General features: G+C 41.4%; 1 protein-coding gene across 4 annotated transcripts in view; it reads left to right on the top strand.

Annotated features, from left to right (window-relative positions):
• The window catches only part of LOC105479354 (chromodomain helicase DNA binding protein 2), a 140375-nt gene extending 121990 nt beyond the window's left edge, over window positions 1–18385 (top strand). For all 4 annotated transcript variants that reach the window (XM_071100628.1, XM_071100629.1, XM_071100630.1 and 1 more), the window contains 4 exons: window positions 2673–2772; window positions 4992–5205; window positions 10315–10561; window positions 14770–18385. In XM_071100628.1, coding sequence (XP_070956729.1) covers window positions 2673–2772; window positions 4992–5205; window positions 10315–10561; window positions 14770–15103 — 895 coding nt within the window. In that variant the 3' untranslated portion in view covers window positions 15104–18385. The remainder of the gene's footprint in view (window positions 1–2672; window positions 2773–4991; window positions 5206–10314; window positions 10562–14769) is intronic.
• The last annotated feature ends 229 nt before the right edge of the window (window positions 18386–18614 follow it).

Below are 18614 nucleotides of genomic sequence, written 5' to 3'. Positions count from 1 at the left end.
GTATCTAATACAACTAATTGATTGGTTCTGTACCAACACATGGTGAAACAGAGGTTAAAACCACAAGAACTTTGAGTTCTCTATTCTCATATCCTTCTTTAATAATTAAAGTAGTAATTTGGATTAAAGCAGTTAATCTAGAACTTACCAGTGTTTAAGGCATCATGGTTTATAAATGTTCCTTTATATATCCACTTAAAATTTTTAAAAAGATTTCAGTAGTTTTAGGGAACAGGTGGTGTTTGGTTACATGGATAAGCTCTTTAGTGGTGATTTCTGAGATTTTGGTGCACCCATCACCCGAGCAGTGCACACTGCACCCAATGTGTCGTCTTTTATCCCTCAGCCTCCTTCCCCCCAGAGTCCATTATATCATTTTTATGCCTTTGCATCCAATGTTTGGTTTTCCATTCCTGAGTTATTTCACTTAGAATAATGGTCTCCAGCTTCATTGAGGTTGTGCTGCAAATGCCATTATTTTATTCCTTTTTATGGCTGAGTAGTATTCCATGGTATGTATATACCACATTTTCTTTATACACTTGTTGGTTGATGGGCATTTAGGCTGGTTCCATATTTTTGCAATTGCAAATTGTGCTGCTATAAACATGTGAGTGCAAACGTCTTTTTCATATAATGACTTCTTTTCCCCTGGGTAGATACCCAGTAGTGGGATTGCTAGGTATATATCCACTAATCACTTTGGATATTTTAAGGAAACATGACGGAAAATCTTTTTTTTGTGTGTGTGTGTTAAATTAGACAGAGTCTGACTCTATCACTCTATCGCCCAGGCTGGAGTGCAGTGGCACAATCTTGGCACTGCAAGATCTGTTTCCTGGGTAGCTGGGATTACAGGCACCTGCCACCATGCCTGGCTAATTTTTGTATTTTTAGTAGAGATGGACTTTTATCATGTGGACCAGGCTCTTCTCGAGCTCCTGACCTTAGGTGATCCGCCCGCCTTGACCTCCCAAAGTGCTGGGATTACAGGCGTGAGCCACTGCGCCCAGTCATGGCTGGAAATTCTAAAAGGCAGTTGTAACATTAAATCTCTTTCCATTAATCACGTTAGTTCGTCTTTATTTTATTTTAGACTCAGAGGGTACATGTGCTTGTTTGTACATAACCACAGTTACTTTGAACTTGTATAGTTCATGGATAATGTGATTATCTTTGTATAATATGTCCAATCTCAGAGGACTGGTTTTTGAGTGAAAAGTGGATTTAAGAAAACTTCTGCCTGATGGTGTCCACAGCATGCTTCACCCCTATAAAAAAATTTAATTTTCAAAATGGTACTTTTTTCACCTTAACACTGTTGCCAGCTTCTTTCTTTACCTAGCTTGCATCTGGCTTTTTTTTTTTTTTCTTTTTAAATTTAACACTGACTAGAAGATAGCAAAAGGTCATCCCACTGAACAGACTCATTTTTAAATGTGCCAGGCACTGTGATCTTGGCTAGCAGTAGTTTATAAGGTCCTCGCCCTTTACAAGTCAAAAAAGTAGTACAAGGCAAGCCTCTGGAGAAACTGTTCATCATGAGGCAGCAAATGCAAGACCAGATAGAGTGGAAGGGCCGAGAAGGAAGTGCATGAAGAGTAGTCAGGAAGGAAGGTCTTCTGAGAGGCAGGCAGGTGCACTTGAACTGAGCGTACATGACCTGAGTTGGATTGCTGAGATGAACAGAGTTCTCAGGCTTCAACAAAGACTTGAAAGTGGGTCAGGGAGGGGACTGGGTGGTGTTTAGGGCTTAAAGAGAGTTTGTTAAAAAGACTGAAGCTCTTTATAGGAGGCTTTAGACAGGAAGGTAAGTGGCTCTTCACCTGACACAGCAGGCTTTCTAGTTAGGGAGCCTGTACAGGTGTCCTGTCAGCAGCAAGCCATGGTGAAACTGCCTGTTAGGAAGTTTGAGAAGATATGAGACTCCTTTATGGCGCTCACTGACTACCTGTGCTTACTCTTTCTAAAAACACCCATTTCATCATATCATTCCCCTATTGTGCAGAAACACCATGGTAGGGTGAACATAATGGAATTGGAGGGAAGAAGTCACTGAGAGTTTTAAGGAGTAAATGAAAGGTCATGGTGGCGACAACTGGGAGGAAGGAGGGGCAGTAACACAGAGATGACCGACTGAATGGAGGCCACACCCTGGGAGATAGTCGTGCTGATGGATTTGTGGTAGAGTCCAGAAAATGAAGGAAAATTTAAAGGACTGGAGTCCGGGGTGTCACTGATACAAATTCAGAGGAGTTTTAGGTACTGACAGAGCCTTAGTCTCTAAATCCCTCTGTCATACTATTTTGGCAGAACCATATAAAGGGGTACAGTAAGTCCTCAAATAACATTGTTTCCTTCAGCTTTGTTTCATTGTAACATTGATGAGAAAAAAAATTGATTTTGTTTCACTTAAAGTTGCAGTTTCCAAGAACCTATTGACAACATTAAGTTAGACTTACTGTATTATTAACGCTGTGTACTGTATTATTATTAAATAATGCAGTACTGTATTATTATTAAATAATACCTGAAATAATATTTCTGTAATTTAATTTCTATGCTTAGGGAATATACCACAGCAAAATTTATTAGCTTGCCATCCATGAAGATAATAAAAAATTGCTTTTCTAATTCTATAATTCACCAGAACTGTTCATTTTTCTTTTTAGGAACCTATGGATTTTTGTTTCCAAGTTTACAGAATTTGATGCTCGAAAACTGCATAAGTTATACAAGATGGCTCATAAGAAAAGGTCTCAAGAAGAGGAGGTAAAGTACAAATGCAATCCTAATTCATACAAACAAATACCAATTCCACAGAAAAATCTCTTAATTATTATTTTTCCACAGGGAGATGGTCACAGAATCATGGGTTATTGCTGGTGCTAATAGTCAAACAATAAGACCAGATGGGTGAAATAGCCAATGTATTGGAGCCTAACATTGTTGAAATTCTGACAAAGAGTGTTTACCCTGTGTTTTTATGTCCTAGAATCATTTGTTCACCAGGTTTTTTCTTCCATGTGCATTTTTCTTCCGTACATGTCTTATGGTAGCTTATAAATGTGGCTCCTAGGAAGTAATAGGGTGGTGGGCAGAAAATACTTTTTCTCTTCTTTTCTGGACCATCTGCTTGGTGTCCTTCCAGCTTTTGTATGGAAGGGGTCCTGCTATTCACTTGTGAGAGGTGCTTAGAAGTTGCCTCTCCTTTGGAGTAGGGGGATAGGTGCAAAAGTGAAATGGAGGAGGCTGAAGAGGCAATGTTCCTTGTGTGGGTGTGCCCATTTGCATATCTGCTGACTCGCCACATGGGCTGTACCCAAGTTGGACATTTGGTTCAATCTGTGAGCATTAAATACCACCTCCACTAATGTGTCAGCTCCATGAAGACAGAGATTTTGTGTCTCTCATCTACTGCTCTGTCCTCAGCACATAGAATGGAATAGAATGGTGCTGGGGACAGGGAGGTATTTGTTATGCTGTGCCCAGTGCTGTGTTGGCCTGTGAAGCAGCACCCTCAAGTAGTTTATAATTTAATTTTACATGGAAGAATATGTTATAGCAGTAACATACAGGAATCATATACTAATAAACATTATAAAAAGTCTATAAAAGGATAGTCAGGAAAGGCCCTGGAGAGAATGAAATAGTTAGGAAAGGCCCTTTAGAAGGGAGTGAAAATTAGGAAGAGGGACTGAAGTTGGACACATAATAATGAAAGACTTCATTCATTTAGGGATCAGAAATGAGTATAAGTTGAATAACAAAAATGGTGGTATCCTAATAGTGGGAGTATACATTGTCATAACCTTTCTGGGGGAGAATTCAGCAAGATTTATTAAGACTAAAGCATGCAGTTATGCTTCCAGGAATTTAGTTTGAGAAGGAGATAGAGATTTAAACATGTTTGTAATGGAAATTACTTGGAAGCCCAGCAATAAGAAATACATTCAGTGTGTCCAGGCATGGTGGCTCCTGCCTGTAATCCTAGCACTTTGGGAGGCTGAGGTGGGGGTGGATCACTTGAGGCCAAGAGTTCAAGACCAGCCTGTCCAGCGTGATGAAACCTCATCTCTACATAAACTACAAATATTAGCTGGGTATGGTGGCACATGCCTGTAGCCCCAGCCCCTCAGGAGGCTGAGGTGGGAGGATTGCATGAGACCAGGAGGTGGAGGTTACAGTGAGCTGAGATTGTGTCACTGAACGCCTGCCTGGGCAACAGAGTGAGATTCTGTCTCAAAAAAACAAAAAACAAAACTCAGTAGTTCATGATATATCCATATTGGAAAGTACTAATCAATCATTAAACATAATATTGTAGAAATAAGTATTTACATGGAAAGACTTACACATTAAGTGAAAAATGAATGCCAAATATTTTTGTTTAAAAACCTCTATATAAATACAAAAAAAAAAGCTTAAAAAATATGTGCCAAATTATTAACAGTAATTCCCTTGCTGGTTAGGTTTTAGATCACTTTATTTTTTTTATTTTGTGATTTTTTTTTGTATCAAACATTTATTTGACTTGTGTAATAAGGAAGAATGTTACTCCAACATTCAGATATTTAGCTTGATGACTTTGGCTTAGGAGTTAGTTCCCACTGGACAGTGGAGGGTTTTTTGTTGCGGTTAGCCTTGGAAAGTTGGTAATCTTGGCTTTATATGGTCCAAGATGATCCTCCGAGAGTGCCGCCAGCCTGGGCACCTGTACAGTGCCCTGTACAGTGACGTCTAGCGGTGTATGCATGTGTTCTTGCAGGTACTTAGCAGTGATGGTCAAACTCAGCATAAATTCCACTGAGTTCCCCCAGCAAATAGCCTAACAGTGGAATTTATGAGCGTTTTTTGGTTAGGAGGTAGTGAACGGCAGTTCAAAAGTTAAGAAGGACAAGAGGGAGCTATTTAGAGGTGATAGCCTTTATTCTTCTCTGGGGAATTAAGCCTGGGATCTTGAGCTTCTTTGGTTTCCTTTTACTCTTTAGGAGCAAAAGAAGAAAGATGACGTGACTGGGGGTAAGAAACCATTTCGTCCAGAGGCCTCAGGCTCCAGCCGGGACTCTCTGATATCTCAGTCCCATACCTCACACAACCTTCACCCTCAGAAGCCTCATTTGCCTGCCTCCCATGGCCCACAGATGCATGGACACCCAAGAGATAACTACAATCACCCCAACAAGAGACACTTCAGTAATGCAGGTAGGTCATTAAGTGGAGTTTTTAAAAGAGGTGCCAAAAAATAAAAAATTCACATAGCCGTTTCATTTTCCAAAGACAGTGGCTGGACTGTTGTGCTTTATTTTCTTCTAACACTTTATTGTCCTCTCTTTTCTTAATGAGAGAAAGCACGAAATAAAGATCCCCCCAATTTTTTTGTTTGTTTATTTGAGACTGAGTCTCGCTCTGTCACCCAGGCTGGAGTGCAGTGGCTCACTGCGACCTCCACCTCCTGGGTTCAGGCGATTCTCATCCCTCAGCCTCCCGAGTAGCTGGGATTACAGATGTGCACCACCACGCTCGGCTAATTGTTAAATTTTTAGTAGAGACAGGGTTTTGCCATGTTGGCCAGGCTGGTCTCAAACTCCTGGCCCCATGTGATCTGCCCACCTCAGCTTCCCAAAATGCTGGGATTATAGGTGTGAACCACTGCACCTGGCCCCAGGACTATTATTTAAGCTTCAGATTAAGAAGAACCCAGCTAACATGAACAAACAAAAAAGACTGAGGGAGAAGTTTACATTCTGTATGGCCGTTAAATGGTTAAAACTGCTAATATTGAAAGAGCTCTTGTAAATTGAGAACAAAACAATAACAATAGAAAAATGGGCAATCAGTAGCGTGAGGAGACAGTCTATGTAAGGGGAGAAAATATACCAACCATACATCTGATAAGGGGATAATATCCAAACTGTGTAAGGAACTCAGCTCCTTATGTAGCAAGAAGGCAAATACTTGACTGAAAAGTAGGCAAAGGACCTGAATAGACATTTCTCAAAAGAAGACATACAAATGGCCAACAGGTATATGAAAAAATGTTCAACATGACTAATCATCAGGGAAATGCAAATTAAAACCACGATATCAGTTCACACTTGTTAGGATGGCTGTTACCAAAAAGTCAAAAGATAAGGGTTGCCACGGATGTGGAGAAAAGGGAACCTAGCACATTGTTGGTGGGAATGTAAGTTAGTACAGCCATTATGGAAAACAATGTAGAGATGCCTCAAAAAAAATCACAAATAGAACTACCATATTATCCAGCAGTCCCACTACTGGGTATACATTCAATGAAAATGAAATTAGTTACGTTGAAGAAATATCTGCACTTACATATTCATTGCAACATCATTTACGATAGCCAAGATATAGAATCATCCTAAGTGTTCATCAGCAGATGAACGGATAAAGAAAATGTATATATACACAATCAAATAGCATTCAGCTTTAAAAAGAAGGAAATCCTGTCGTTTGCAACAACGTGGATTAATCTGGAGGATATTTATGTTAAGTGAAATAAGAGAGGCACAGAAAGAGAAAAACTGCATATTCTCACTTATATATGGAATCTGAAAAAGTCAAACTCATAGAAGCAGGGAGTAGAACAGTAGTTACCAAGGTTGGAGGTCAGGGGAGAATTGGGAAGACATTAACAACAGAGATAAAACTTCAGTTAGATATGAGGAATAAGTTGAGAAATCTGTTGTGCAACATGGTGACTGTAGTTAATGTATTATATTTTTGAAAATTGCTGGGAGATTTTAAGTGTTCTTGCCACAAAAAATAAGTGCGTAAGGTAGTGCATATGTTAATTAGGCTGATTCAGCCATTCCATAATGTATAGGTATTTTAAAACATTGCGTTGTAATCGATAAATATATACAATTTTTAATTGTCAATTAAAAATTTTTTACAGCCTGGGCAACATAGACTCCATCTCTAAAAAGTGCGAAAATTAGCTGGGCATAATGGTGTAGTAGTCCCAGCTACTTGGCAGGCTGAGGTGGGAGAATTTCTTAGGTCTGGGAGGTAGAGGTTGCGGTGAGCCAGGATTGCACCACTGCATTCCAGTCTGGGCGATAGAGTGAGACACTGTCTCAAAACAAAACAAAACAAAACAAAAATTGCAGTTTTGAAACAAAACTCGAATCCATATTGAATTAAAATTTTGGAAATTCGATTAGAAAAAGTTAACTCTGTAGAGCTTATCCATTGTTTTAAAACAAAATGAGCAAAAGTTATGAATTAGTTCATATAAAAGAGAAAATTCAAATGGCCAATATGACAAGATGACCAGCCTTGCTACTAGGGAAATATAAATTAAAGCAACAATAGGTTAACCAATTTTTTTACCTATTCAGATCATCAAAAAGTGAAAAGGGAAATACACACCAATTGCTAAGAAAGTGAAAAAATAACCTTTTCAAAAATAATCTAGAAACCCACTCTGCAGGTTCTCTGTTCCTCCAGCAGTGGTCCGTGCCTGGGAAAGACCCAGATCCTTAGCCTCTTGCTGGTGCTCAGGATCACAGATCTCTTCAGTGGTGACAGAAGTCATCTCTTATCTCTGAGGTTTTCTGCTCTGTGGAATCTTAGTCCTTCTAGTCCTCATTGCCTTAGCTGCTCTTTGATGCCTTTAAACTTTTTTTTTTTTTTCCGGAGGAGATGGAGTCTCTCTCTGTCACCCAGGCTGGAGTGCAGCGGCACGATCTCTGCTCACTGCAACCTCCACCTCCTGGGTTCAAGCGATTCTTCTGCCTCAACCTCCCGAGTACCTGGGATTACAGGCACACACCACCATGCTGGGCTAATTTTTTTTTTCTTCTGTTTTTAGTACAGACAGGGTCTTACCATGTTGGCCAAGCTGGTCTTGAATTCCTGACCTCAAGTGATCCATTTGCCTCGGCCTCCCAAAGTGCTGGGATTACAGGTGTGAGCCATTGTGCCTGGCCTTAAACACGTTCTTTTTAATCTTCCCTTTCTCATTGTTTTTGGCAGGATGTAATTCTGCTATAAGCTACCCTGCCTGGAAGCATAAGTTCTATGTTCTGTAATCTTAAAAATCTGAGTTCAAAATTATTTCATCACCATTTTGTTGAGGGAAAAACAGGTAATGACTTTGCAGAATGATTGGGAAATGTTTCCCTGTTCTTAGACCTAGTTGCATTAGTTATACTGGCTTTTTTTCTAGTATTAGGCTGCTTCTGTGTTTTTCATATGATGTCACTTATTTTATATTCTGAATCCTTTAACTTCTTACTAAATGCATTGTTTTATTTAAACTTTGGATTCCTCACCCATCTTTTTAATAGCTCAGTACTTTGTAACCTGTGATTTACCTCACAGAAGGTTTAAGAAGAAAGAAAATCTGTTTGATTTACTCTGGAAACAATGAATTAGCTTGAGTTTTAAACATCTCTACAAAACCACAGATATTGATATCCTGTTAGAAATCTCATTTGATTTGAAGCCATCTTCAAGTGATCCTTTGCATGTTTAGAAGGTGTCTCTCTCTTTTTGATGTTATTTGTTAATTCTTAGGGTGAATAGCAAAAGTTTTTTACTTTATGGTACTCTCATCTGATTTACCCAGATCAGCAATGAATTTAAGCCACTGGTTGACTGTACATCATATTAATGCTATCAGTTTCTAAGCTGGGCACTTCCTTAATGGTGTTATTCTTCAGCTCTGTAGAAAAAAGCTAGAAGGCCAGCAAAATGAGTAGAGACATTTATTTGGTAGCATGTCTTTGATCTTAACATAATTATAGACAGAAGGTGGATTTTTCCGTGAGGTCATAGGTTCCTTTTGGTTAGTCCTCTGTATTAGTTTCCTAGGGCCGTGTATAACAAAGTACCACAGACTAGGTGGCTTAAAACATCAAACATTTCTTTTCTCACATTTCTGGAGACCAGGAAGTTTAAAAATCAAGGTGTCAGTAGGGTTGGTTCCTTCTGGAGGCTCCGAGGGAGAATCTGTTCCATGCCTCTCTTCTGTCTTCTGGTGGCTACCAGCAGTTCTTGGTGTTCTTAACTCATAGGTGCATCATGCCGATTTTTTCTGCCTCCATCTTTGCATAGCCTTCTTCTATGCATAGCCTGTCATATCTCCCTCTGCCTTTACTTTGAAAGGATGCCTGTCCTGGAATTTATAGCCCAACCTAAATTCAGGGTGATCCCATCTAGAGATTTTTAACTTAATTACATCTGCAAATACCTAGGTAAAATTTTTTCACACTCACAGGCTCTGGGTAGACGTGATATTTTCGTAGCCATAATTTAACTCTCCATCCCTGGACTTCTGTGTCCTCACTACATTTTCTGATTCAAGTGAGTATGATTCTTTTCCTTAGGAGAAAAGGCAGGCTACAGAAGGTAAAAGGATTGTAGTTTGGCCTTATCCTTAAGAGACAGAACACTGATCCAAGCTCAAAGTTAGAGAAATTACTTTTTTATAGGAGGAGGTCCATTTTTTTGTGTGTGCAGAATAGGGAAGAATAATAGAATCAGTGAGTGATTTTCAGAGACCAGGCACAGCAGGTACCAGCAGGTGAAATAAACATTAGATGTATAACCAGAGGATATTACCTTGCAGCTGTGAAACTCAGCAGTATCATTTTTTGAATTAGTTTGGTTTCGATGTTAAGAGTTTGCCACAGATTGGAAGGTTAAACAGGTATGGAGAGTGAAAAGTGGTAGTTCTTAAAATTTCAGAAGGAGAGGAGTAGTAAATTTTGCCTTAAAATCTTGTTGGAAGGAATGTTTAGGAGTCATTACTGATATGTTAGCAGCAACAAGACCAAGAAGAAAGAAACTTAATGTCTGTTTATAACGTGTCAGACTTTCAGTTGGAACTTCAGCAAAGTAGTGCTTATTTCAGCAGCATACCTAAGGAAATTGGAACAATACAGAGAAGATTGGTATGGAAGAAAACAAAAATAAAAAATAAAGCTGGGCGTGGTGGCCCACAGCTGTAATCCCAGCATCTTGGGAGGCTGAGGCGGGCAGATTACCTGAGGTCAGGAATTCGAGACCAGCCTAGCCAACCTGGTTTAACCCTGTCTCTACTAAAAATTCAAAAATTGGGCAGGCATGGTGGTGGGTGCCTGTAGTCCCAGCTACTCGGGAGGCTGAGGCAGGAGAATTGCTTAACCCAAGAGGTGGAGGTTGCAGTGATCTAAGATCGTGCCACTGCACTCCAGCCTGGGCAACAGAGCAAGACTCCATTTCAAAAAAAAAAAAAAAATTGTAGTGAAAGTGAAATTCATCCATTTCTTGCAGTTGTCAGGTCATTCTTTTCTTTTCCTGCAGATCGAGGAGACTGGCAGAGGGAAAGAAAGTTCAACTATGGTGGTGGCAACAACAATCCACCATGGGGAAGCGACAGGCACCATCAGTATGAGCAGCACTGGTACAAAGACCACCATTATGGGGACCGGCGACATATGGATGCCCACCGTTCTGGAAGCTATCGACCCAACAACATGTCCAGAAAGAGGCCTTATGACCAGTACAGCAGTGACCGAGACCACCGGGGACACAGAGATTATTATGACAGGTATGCAAAAGGCTATGAGACACCAGGTGCCCATCTTTGCCAGGAGCTGTTTCTAGGGAGAAAGTGACGTATACATGAATGTATTTATCTATGAAATGACTGGAGATCTCATCATGTGTCAGCCACAGGGAATCCCATGTGTTGGTTATAGGTTTTATGTTTTATTTTCTGGGTCATAGGGAGCACATTTCACCTGTGAAGGAAAAGAGTTTTCTGCCGTCTTCTGAGGAAATCAAGTCAAGTGGTCGCCATAAAATGTTGGAGTCAGCAACCAAAATTATTAAGCTCTGTGTGAGGCTGTCAGCCACACTAGGTGTCAGGGATCCCAAGATGGGTACCAACCCATGGTCCTTACCTGCCACGAGCCCATAATTGAAGAGTTGAAGCCTTTTGAAGCTGCACCCTCTTTCCTTCAGTACAATACCACCGGTAGTATGATGAGTCAGAGCTTTACATTGTGAGAGTAGCAAGTCCAGGGAGGGTTAAAGAGGTTTTATCTGTATTTCCTAATTTCATATCTTGGATAATTTAACCTCATAGCAACTTTGGTTTTCCCTGGGCTGATGATGTGCATCATTTGCACTGTACCTTGAATTTAAAGTGGGAAAATTTCATATACGTGTCTCAAAGTCCTGCTTTGTTTTTGGAAGAACTGGTAACAGCAGGCTGTATTAGCAGAGAGCTGTAGCTGAGTAGCTGCCACCTCCTTAGGAGTCTGCCCCTCACTCCCACCCTTCTCTGTTGTCTGGACCCAGTGGGCACTTGCCCTGCATTCCTCTAGTAGGTCTGTATTTCTCTTTGGTTTCACTTTTCTTTTGCCTGAAGGACTTTTTCTGCTGGTGATAAATTCTTTCAGTGTTTGTGTATGTATGCTGAAAATGTATTTTGCCTTCATTTTTGAAAGCAGTTTTTGCTGAGTGTACATTTTTATTTTTAGTTTCTTTCAGTACTTTAAAGATATACCTCTGCTATTTACTTGCATTGTTTTATGATGAAAAATCTGTCATCCTTATCTTTGTTCGTCTTTACGTAATGTTCCTTTTAAAAAAATCACTGATTATGATGTGCCTTGGTGTATTTTTCCTTGGTTTCTTGTGCTTGGAAATTTTTGAACTTCTTGAATCTGTAGGTTTATTGTTTCCATAAAATTTGGCAATTTTTACAATCTTCTTCAAATATTTTTTCTGACCCCCCACTCTCTCTTCTTCTTTGGAGATTCTCATTACACCTATATGAGCTTGCTTGAAGTTGTCTCACAGCTCACTTGTATTCTGTTGACTTTTTAAAAATTATGCTTTCTCTGTGTTTCATTGTGGATAGTTTCTATTGCTGCCTCTTCAAGTTCACTAATACGTTGCTTTTCAATGTCAAGACTGCTCTGAGGCCCATCCAGTGTACTTTGTATTTTATACATTGTAGTTCTATCTCTAAAAGTTCAAAAAGTTGTATTTGGGTCTATATATATATTATATATACACACACATATATTTTATATATATATATATATATGTTCTGTCTCTAACCTTTTAAAACCTGGAACACAGATATAACAATGGTTTTGATGTCCTTGTCTGCGAATCTTACCACTTGGGTCAGTTTCAGTTGATACCTCACTGTGGGTCTTGCTCCCTGGTGCTTTCCGTGCCTAGTAAATTTTGATCAGATGACAGATGTAACATTTACCTTATTGGGTGCTGGATATTTCTGTATTCCTGTAAGTATTCTGGAGCTTTGTTATGAGTTGCAGGTTATTTGGAAGCAGTTTCCTTCTTTCAGGTCTTGCTGTTAAGATTCGTTAGGTAGACCCAGAGCATTGCTCAGTCAAGGGCTAATGATTGCCCACCCCCAAGGTGAGGAGCCTCATTGCACTCTACCCAATTGGGTTAGTCTGTTTTGCGGGAATACCTGAAGCTGGATAATTTATAAAGAAAAGAGTTTTATGTGGCACACAGTTCCGCAGGCTGTACAAGCATAGCACCAGCATCTGGTTGGCTTCTGGAGAGGCCTCAGGGAGATTTTACTCATGGTGAAAGGCGAAGTGGGAGTAGGTGTCCCATGGCAAGAGGGAGCAAGAGAGAGAGGAGGAGGTGCCAGCCTCTTTTAAAGCACCAGCTCTCACATGAACTCAGAAAACTCATTATCACAAGGACAGCACCAAGCCATTTATGAGGGATCTGCCCAAACACCTCCCACTACAACATTGGAGGTCACATTTCAACATGAGATTTGGAGGGGACACATACCCAAACCATATCACCAGTGCCTCTTGAATCTGGAGGTCTTTGGTGTGACTGGTGGCAACAGGCATGATGCCAGTTCTTTGTGAGCACAGGGCACTATTATCTTTAGTCTTTTTGGGTGGTTTTTTCCCTGGCCTTGGGTAGTTTACCCACATGCACATCCTAAGCAGTATTCAGCTATATACTTGGAAATCCTCTGTAGATCTTCAAACTTCTTTCTCTGCAGAACTGTCTTCTCTCATGCCATATCCTGTGAACTCTGGCCACCTTGGTTCCCCATGCCTCACCTTGGGAAGCCAACTGGTGTCTTTCTGGGTTTCCTTCTTCCTGTGTCACAGACTGAGGACTATCTCATGATAGTGAGCAGGAGCAGTTAAAAGGCTCATTTCATTAGTGTCCATTCCTCAGGGATCACTGTTCATTGCCTGATGTCTGGTGTCTTGAAAACCACTGTTCTATATGTTTTGTCCCTTTTGGCTGTTTCAGGCAGGAGAGTAAATCTAGTCCCTGTTGTTCCATTTTGACTGGAACTTGAAGTTGCTCAATTCTTCCTCCCTCTCTTTCTTGCATTGAGGTGAAATTCATATTACTTAAAGGAACTATTTTAAAGCGAACAATTGAATGACCTTAGTGCATTTATAATATTGGGCAGCCACCACTTCTGTCTAGTTCCAAAACACTTTCATCACTCAAAGAAAACCCTATAACCATTAAATAATCCTTCCCCATTATTCTCTCTCCCCAGCCTCTGGCAACCACCAGTTTGCATTCTATCTCCCTGGATTTGCCTATCCTAGACATTTCATGTAGAAAGAGTCATACAATATGTGACCTTTTGTGTCTAGCTTCTTTCACTTAGCATAATGTTTTCAAGGTTCATTCATATGGTAGGGTTCATTCATCAGTACTCATTCCATCTTATGACTGAATAATATTTCATTGTATGGATATGCCACATTTTGTTTATCCACTCATCTGTTGATGGACATTTGAGTTGTTTCCATCTTTGGGCTATTGTGAATAATGCTGCAGTGAAGATTGGTATATAGGTACTTGACTACCTGTTTTCAGTTTTGGATATGGACCTAGGAGTGGAATTGTTAGTCATATTCTTTACATTTTTAGGAAACACCAAAATGTTTTCTACGATGGCTGAACCATTTTACATTCCTACTAGCAATGTATAAGAGTTGAAGGTTTTCCTTATCTTTGCCAACACTTATTTCCTGTTTTTGTTTTTTGTTTTGTTTTTGTTTTTTTAATGAATATAGCCATCTTGATGGGTGTGAAGTAGTCTCATTGTGGGCTTGAATTTGCATTTCCCTAATGATTAATTATATTGAGCATCTTTTCATGGTTTTTTTGGCCATTTGTATATCTTCTTTGGAGAAATGTCTGTTCAAATCCTTTGCCTGTTTTTGAGTTGGGTTGTTTGTTTTTGTTGTTGAGTTTTACTAATTCCTTTTTTAATGGTATCATGAGTAGTTTACCATGGTCCAAGCTAAAAATTTTAATACTGTTCACACTGAGTTGATTTTTAAGATAATTTTATTAACTAGTTACTTACTTGTTGCGTATTTAGGTTGATGGTGTTATTAGTAACTTACAAAATAATTTCTGTGGCTCTTTTTCTCATGGGCTGGGTCCAGGAATATGGAAATGTTTATGGATCTTACCAGATTTTTCCTAAAGGGAGTGAGTTTGCAAAGCCATCAGTGATTTTTCAAGTGTGTACTTGTGTCACTGCACACTTGAGGCTTATTTCATAGGATGTGTTTTGCTATTAAGTGTAAAATGACTCTTTGTTATTAATGTTTTTGATTCCTGATAATGTGAGCATTTGTCCTTGAGTCTGTTTGTAAGTGTCCTTGAATACGAGTATATGAGGAAGAGCCAAGTGGGTGGTGAAGAGAAGTGGATGAGAATTTGGCTTCAGTCTTTCGAATAATTCTTGCATCTCTATTTCAGGCACCATCATGACTCCAAGCGGAGGAGATCCGATGAATTTAGGCCTCAAAATTACCACCAGCAGGATTTCCGACGAATGTCTGATCACCGCCCCCCTATGGGCTACCATGGCCAGGGACCCTCAGACCATTACCGCTCTTTCCACACAGACAAACTAGGGGAATATAAACAGCCTCTACCCCCATTGCACCCTGCAGTCTCAGATCCTCGCTCACCCCCTTCTCAGAAATCTCCTCATGATTCCAAGTCACCCCTGGATCATAGGTCTCCTTTGGAGAGATCATTAGAACAGAAAAACAACCCAGATTATAACTGGAATGTTCGGAAAACATAAAGGACAGCTCGTAAAGGAGAGAGTAAGAGTCACCAAACACGTGGATATTTTTGGTCTGATCCTACAGTAGCCAGTTATCTAGACCAGTAAGTGGAGTTTCGGACACGCTGCTGCTGTCAACTCACTGGCTGAAGGAGCACTTCAAGGAATGGGAGGCCTTTCACTGGGTCCAGCTCTGATTTGGGTCACCACTCCTGCACTTTGGCAGCCCATCCCATTCCAGCCTAGTTCTGGCCTCCCACTTTGATGGGCACTTGAAGGAGGAGCTGACTTTGTGTATACCAGCTTCACTGGGATGTGTTTCCCCAGTCAAGGAATAGGGGATCTTCAGAGTCATGAATGTTTTCTTGCCAGGGTCAGTGTTCCCAGGACCTTAGTGCGTCATTGGGGCAGGAACTGGTGCATGGAGGCTGCTGGAACCTGATGTTACAGTGTGTGATTTGGTTGATTTGGTTCACTCTGACATGTTGGATGCTGCTGATGGGGAGTGGGGAGTTGGGGCAAGTGGGTGGGGACAAGCATAGGACTTGAAGGGGAGCAGGTACACCCCTCACATGTGTTCTTGGGAGAAAAAACTCGGCCTCATTATGTGAAACCTATGGGCAGGGTTGGGGTGGGGAAGTAGAGAGAGGGCAACAGCTTCCACAACTGCTTTATCTCTGCCGACACTAATTTTTCCCACACTGTCTTTGTACATTTCAGAGGTTTGGTCTCCTGAGTGGGCCTCCTTTCCCCACTGTGCCGGGGAAAGTAGGTCGCTCTGGATGACTTTTGAGTACTGTGAGTTAGGCAACACTGACTCCAGCATGGACTTGACTGGGGAGTAGGCTGAGTGAGAGGTAGGGTGGGGTAGGGTGGGGAGTAGTGTGGCCAGAGAACTGGAATCCCTGGTGGATTTCTAATTCCTATGGTGAGAAGGAAAACTACAGGACCTGGAGAAGGGGATGCAGAGGCAGGCCTGCTGACCAATTTGTTGCTGGCAATCACAAAGGTGGGGGTCCTGGTGCAGGCAGTGAACAGGCTTCTAATGTGGGGTTCAGTAGTGCCAGCAAGTGGGGGAAACTTTCAGTATTGGGCTAAGTCAACACTTCTGCTGCATTTTCCTTCCCTTTGCACAGCTTGAAGAAATAGATGGGACGGAATCACACATCATGTGGTGGGCAGATGGAAATAAGTACCTGTGGTGAACAAGTTTCTACTGTAGTTGGAGATCATTAGAATTGAATTCAGTTTCTCTTAGAATATAATCAGGTATAGACCTAAGTTAAACTTTTTCCCAAACAGGGAGCATCCAAAGACACAGTGACTTGAGCTATAGATAGTAAGACTCATACTAGAGTTGAACTGAGTCAGGTTTAGGAAGCAAGTTGGTTGCATCAGTTAAGCAGGCTCTTTTCAATTTACTGATGCTGGGGCCTTCAGTTTATCATTCTCAGTGTAGCTTGCCAGTATTGTTAAAGTATCCAAAGGCCTTTCTAGATGGAGACAGAATAACTGACTTGAACATACAGTGTGCCTGTAAGTGTCCAGGCTCAGAGCTGGTGGAAACCCCTCTGTTAGGCATGTGCAGCGTTAAACTCCCTGAAGTAACCTGTGAGGACTTCCGTGCTTGCTGGTGTTCTGGGCAGCACCATGAATGCCTTTACCAAGACATGCCGAGTTGTATCCCCCAAATGAAGCAGATGTGGCTGTGATGTGGCCCTTGCTCCCTGCTACACAGGGCATTGCAGGACTGGCCTGTGCGGTTTCCAGATGAGAGTCTGGGTCCTGGAAGCTTGTGTTGAGAGCTCAGTGGACCCACCCCGCTTATTGAACCCTCGTAGTTGTTGGGGTTGTTCAGCCTGGACTTGTAGCACACATGTCCTGAAGCAAAGCCCTGGTGACTGCATGAGCCACCTGACCACAGTCCTCCCATGGAGGGCCTGCTGTGACGCTCAGTGGAGAGGGCAGGGCATGTGTCTCCACTTAGGCCACAGAGTGATAAGGAAACCACAGATGGAGCTTCTTGCTGATAATATTGACTCTAGCCCACGTTTGCCTTGCCCAAGCCAAAGAGGAAGGTTAGGTTGGCTTGTCAAGCCCTTGAGCAATGGGAGATGGGGTGGGAAGGGGATGAGCCCCTGCAGAGAGTTGGGTCATGTCCTCCAGGAATGAAAGGAGGGGCAATGGAGTCACCAGAGGTCCTGCATTTCCATCGGGGTTTCCACAGTCATCAGGGCTTCTCCTGAGTCGCTGATAGATGTGAGTTATGCCCAAAGATGTCTTATCATGAGGAAAAAGGAACTTCCTTTTGTTCACATTCAGGACTGACTGTTAGTGCCATATGAAGTAGCAAAAGGCAGTATCAGCCAGATCAGTGTTACATTGATTGTAAAATTACAGTGTCCCCATTAGACAACTGTTTTAGGTGCTGAAGTATGAAGAGTGTTGGGAAAAAGGAAGCATTTCTTCTTCGATTTAAATCAATATGAATATTATATGCTTAAATAAAAAACAAATTTGCACAGGTAAATTCTCTCACTTGTGAATGGGAGAAGCTGCCCGAGGAATCTGTGAGGATGGTATTCCCTGGAGCCTGGCTTTGAAAGATTTCATTGTTGGTAGAAATAACAGGGGTTAAGGAAGAGGGATTTAGCATCACCTAAAACCTGCACGTGAATAAGGGTTGACATGATACACTATGGCCTTAGAAAAGGGCCACATGAAACCCCAAGCTAATCACTGCGGTCTTTCAGAGCCGGACAGACAGGTGCCAGCAGAGCCCGGGGCTCGCTCTCCTTTCAGTCATTCCTTAGCCCTTCAAAGGGAAGCCCAAACACTTTGCACGCTGTGCTGCAGACATTCTGGCCTGGTGTGTCTGAAAGTTGCATCAGTCCTCACGGTGCAAACACGGTTCATTTAGGAAGTCACATAATGACACTGAAATCCTACAGACCAAAATCCACTTGTCAGCAGGAGCAGCAGCCCAGGCCCAGCACCAGCGGTCTTCCGGCTCCTCTGAGGGCTGCCATGTTGGGCGAGGGGAGCCATGCCAAGGGTCCAGGCTGCTTTAGGCCATCTGTGCCCCACTCATCTGGGGACAGATGGTTTTTCTTTATTGTAAAATTGTGGACTTTTAAAACCTGTTGACTAAACAGTAATTAATTTATATTTGTGAAAAATGCCACTGTCCTAGTGATTTCTGATGTAAATAATGTTGTTTATATAGTATGTATTAAATTTTCCTACATTGTAAAACTGCTGTACTTTTGATTCTTGTATATTAAAAAGTGTTACTGAGGATTTTTAGAATTGGGCTAACACGTTGCATTGCATTGTGGTGTGAGCTGTGTGACTAGAGATACCTCCTTGTCTCCCTTCCCTTGGTTGCTGGGTCACATCCAGATTTTTTGACAGCTTGTGAAGTGGAGCCTTTTAAAGTTGCATTTCCCTCTATCCAGGAGCAGTTGCATTGTTGCGTACAAGCCTTAACACCACAGATATCTGAGCTATTCCTGAATATGCTGTTGCT

The sequence above is a fragment of the Macaca nemestrina genome, chromosome 7 (genome assembly GCF_043159975.1).
Source record: "Macaca nemestrina isolate mMacNem1 chromosome 7, mMacNem.hap1, whole genome shotgun sequence".
In the NCBI taxonomy this organism is placed as follows: domain Eukaryota; kingdom Metazoa; phylum Chordata; class Mammalia; order Primates; family Cercopithecidae; genus Macaca; species Macaca nemestrina.
Note: the sequence above shows the minus strand (reverse complement) of the source record. Positions and strands in the feature narration are given on the sequence as shown.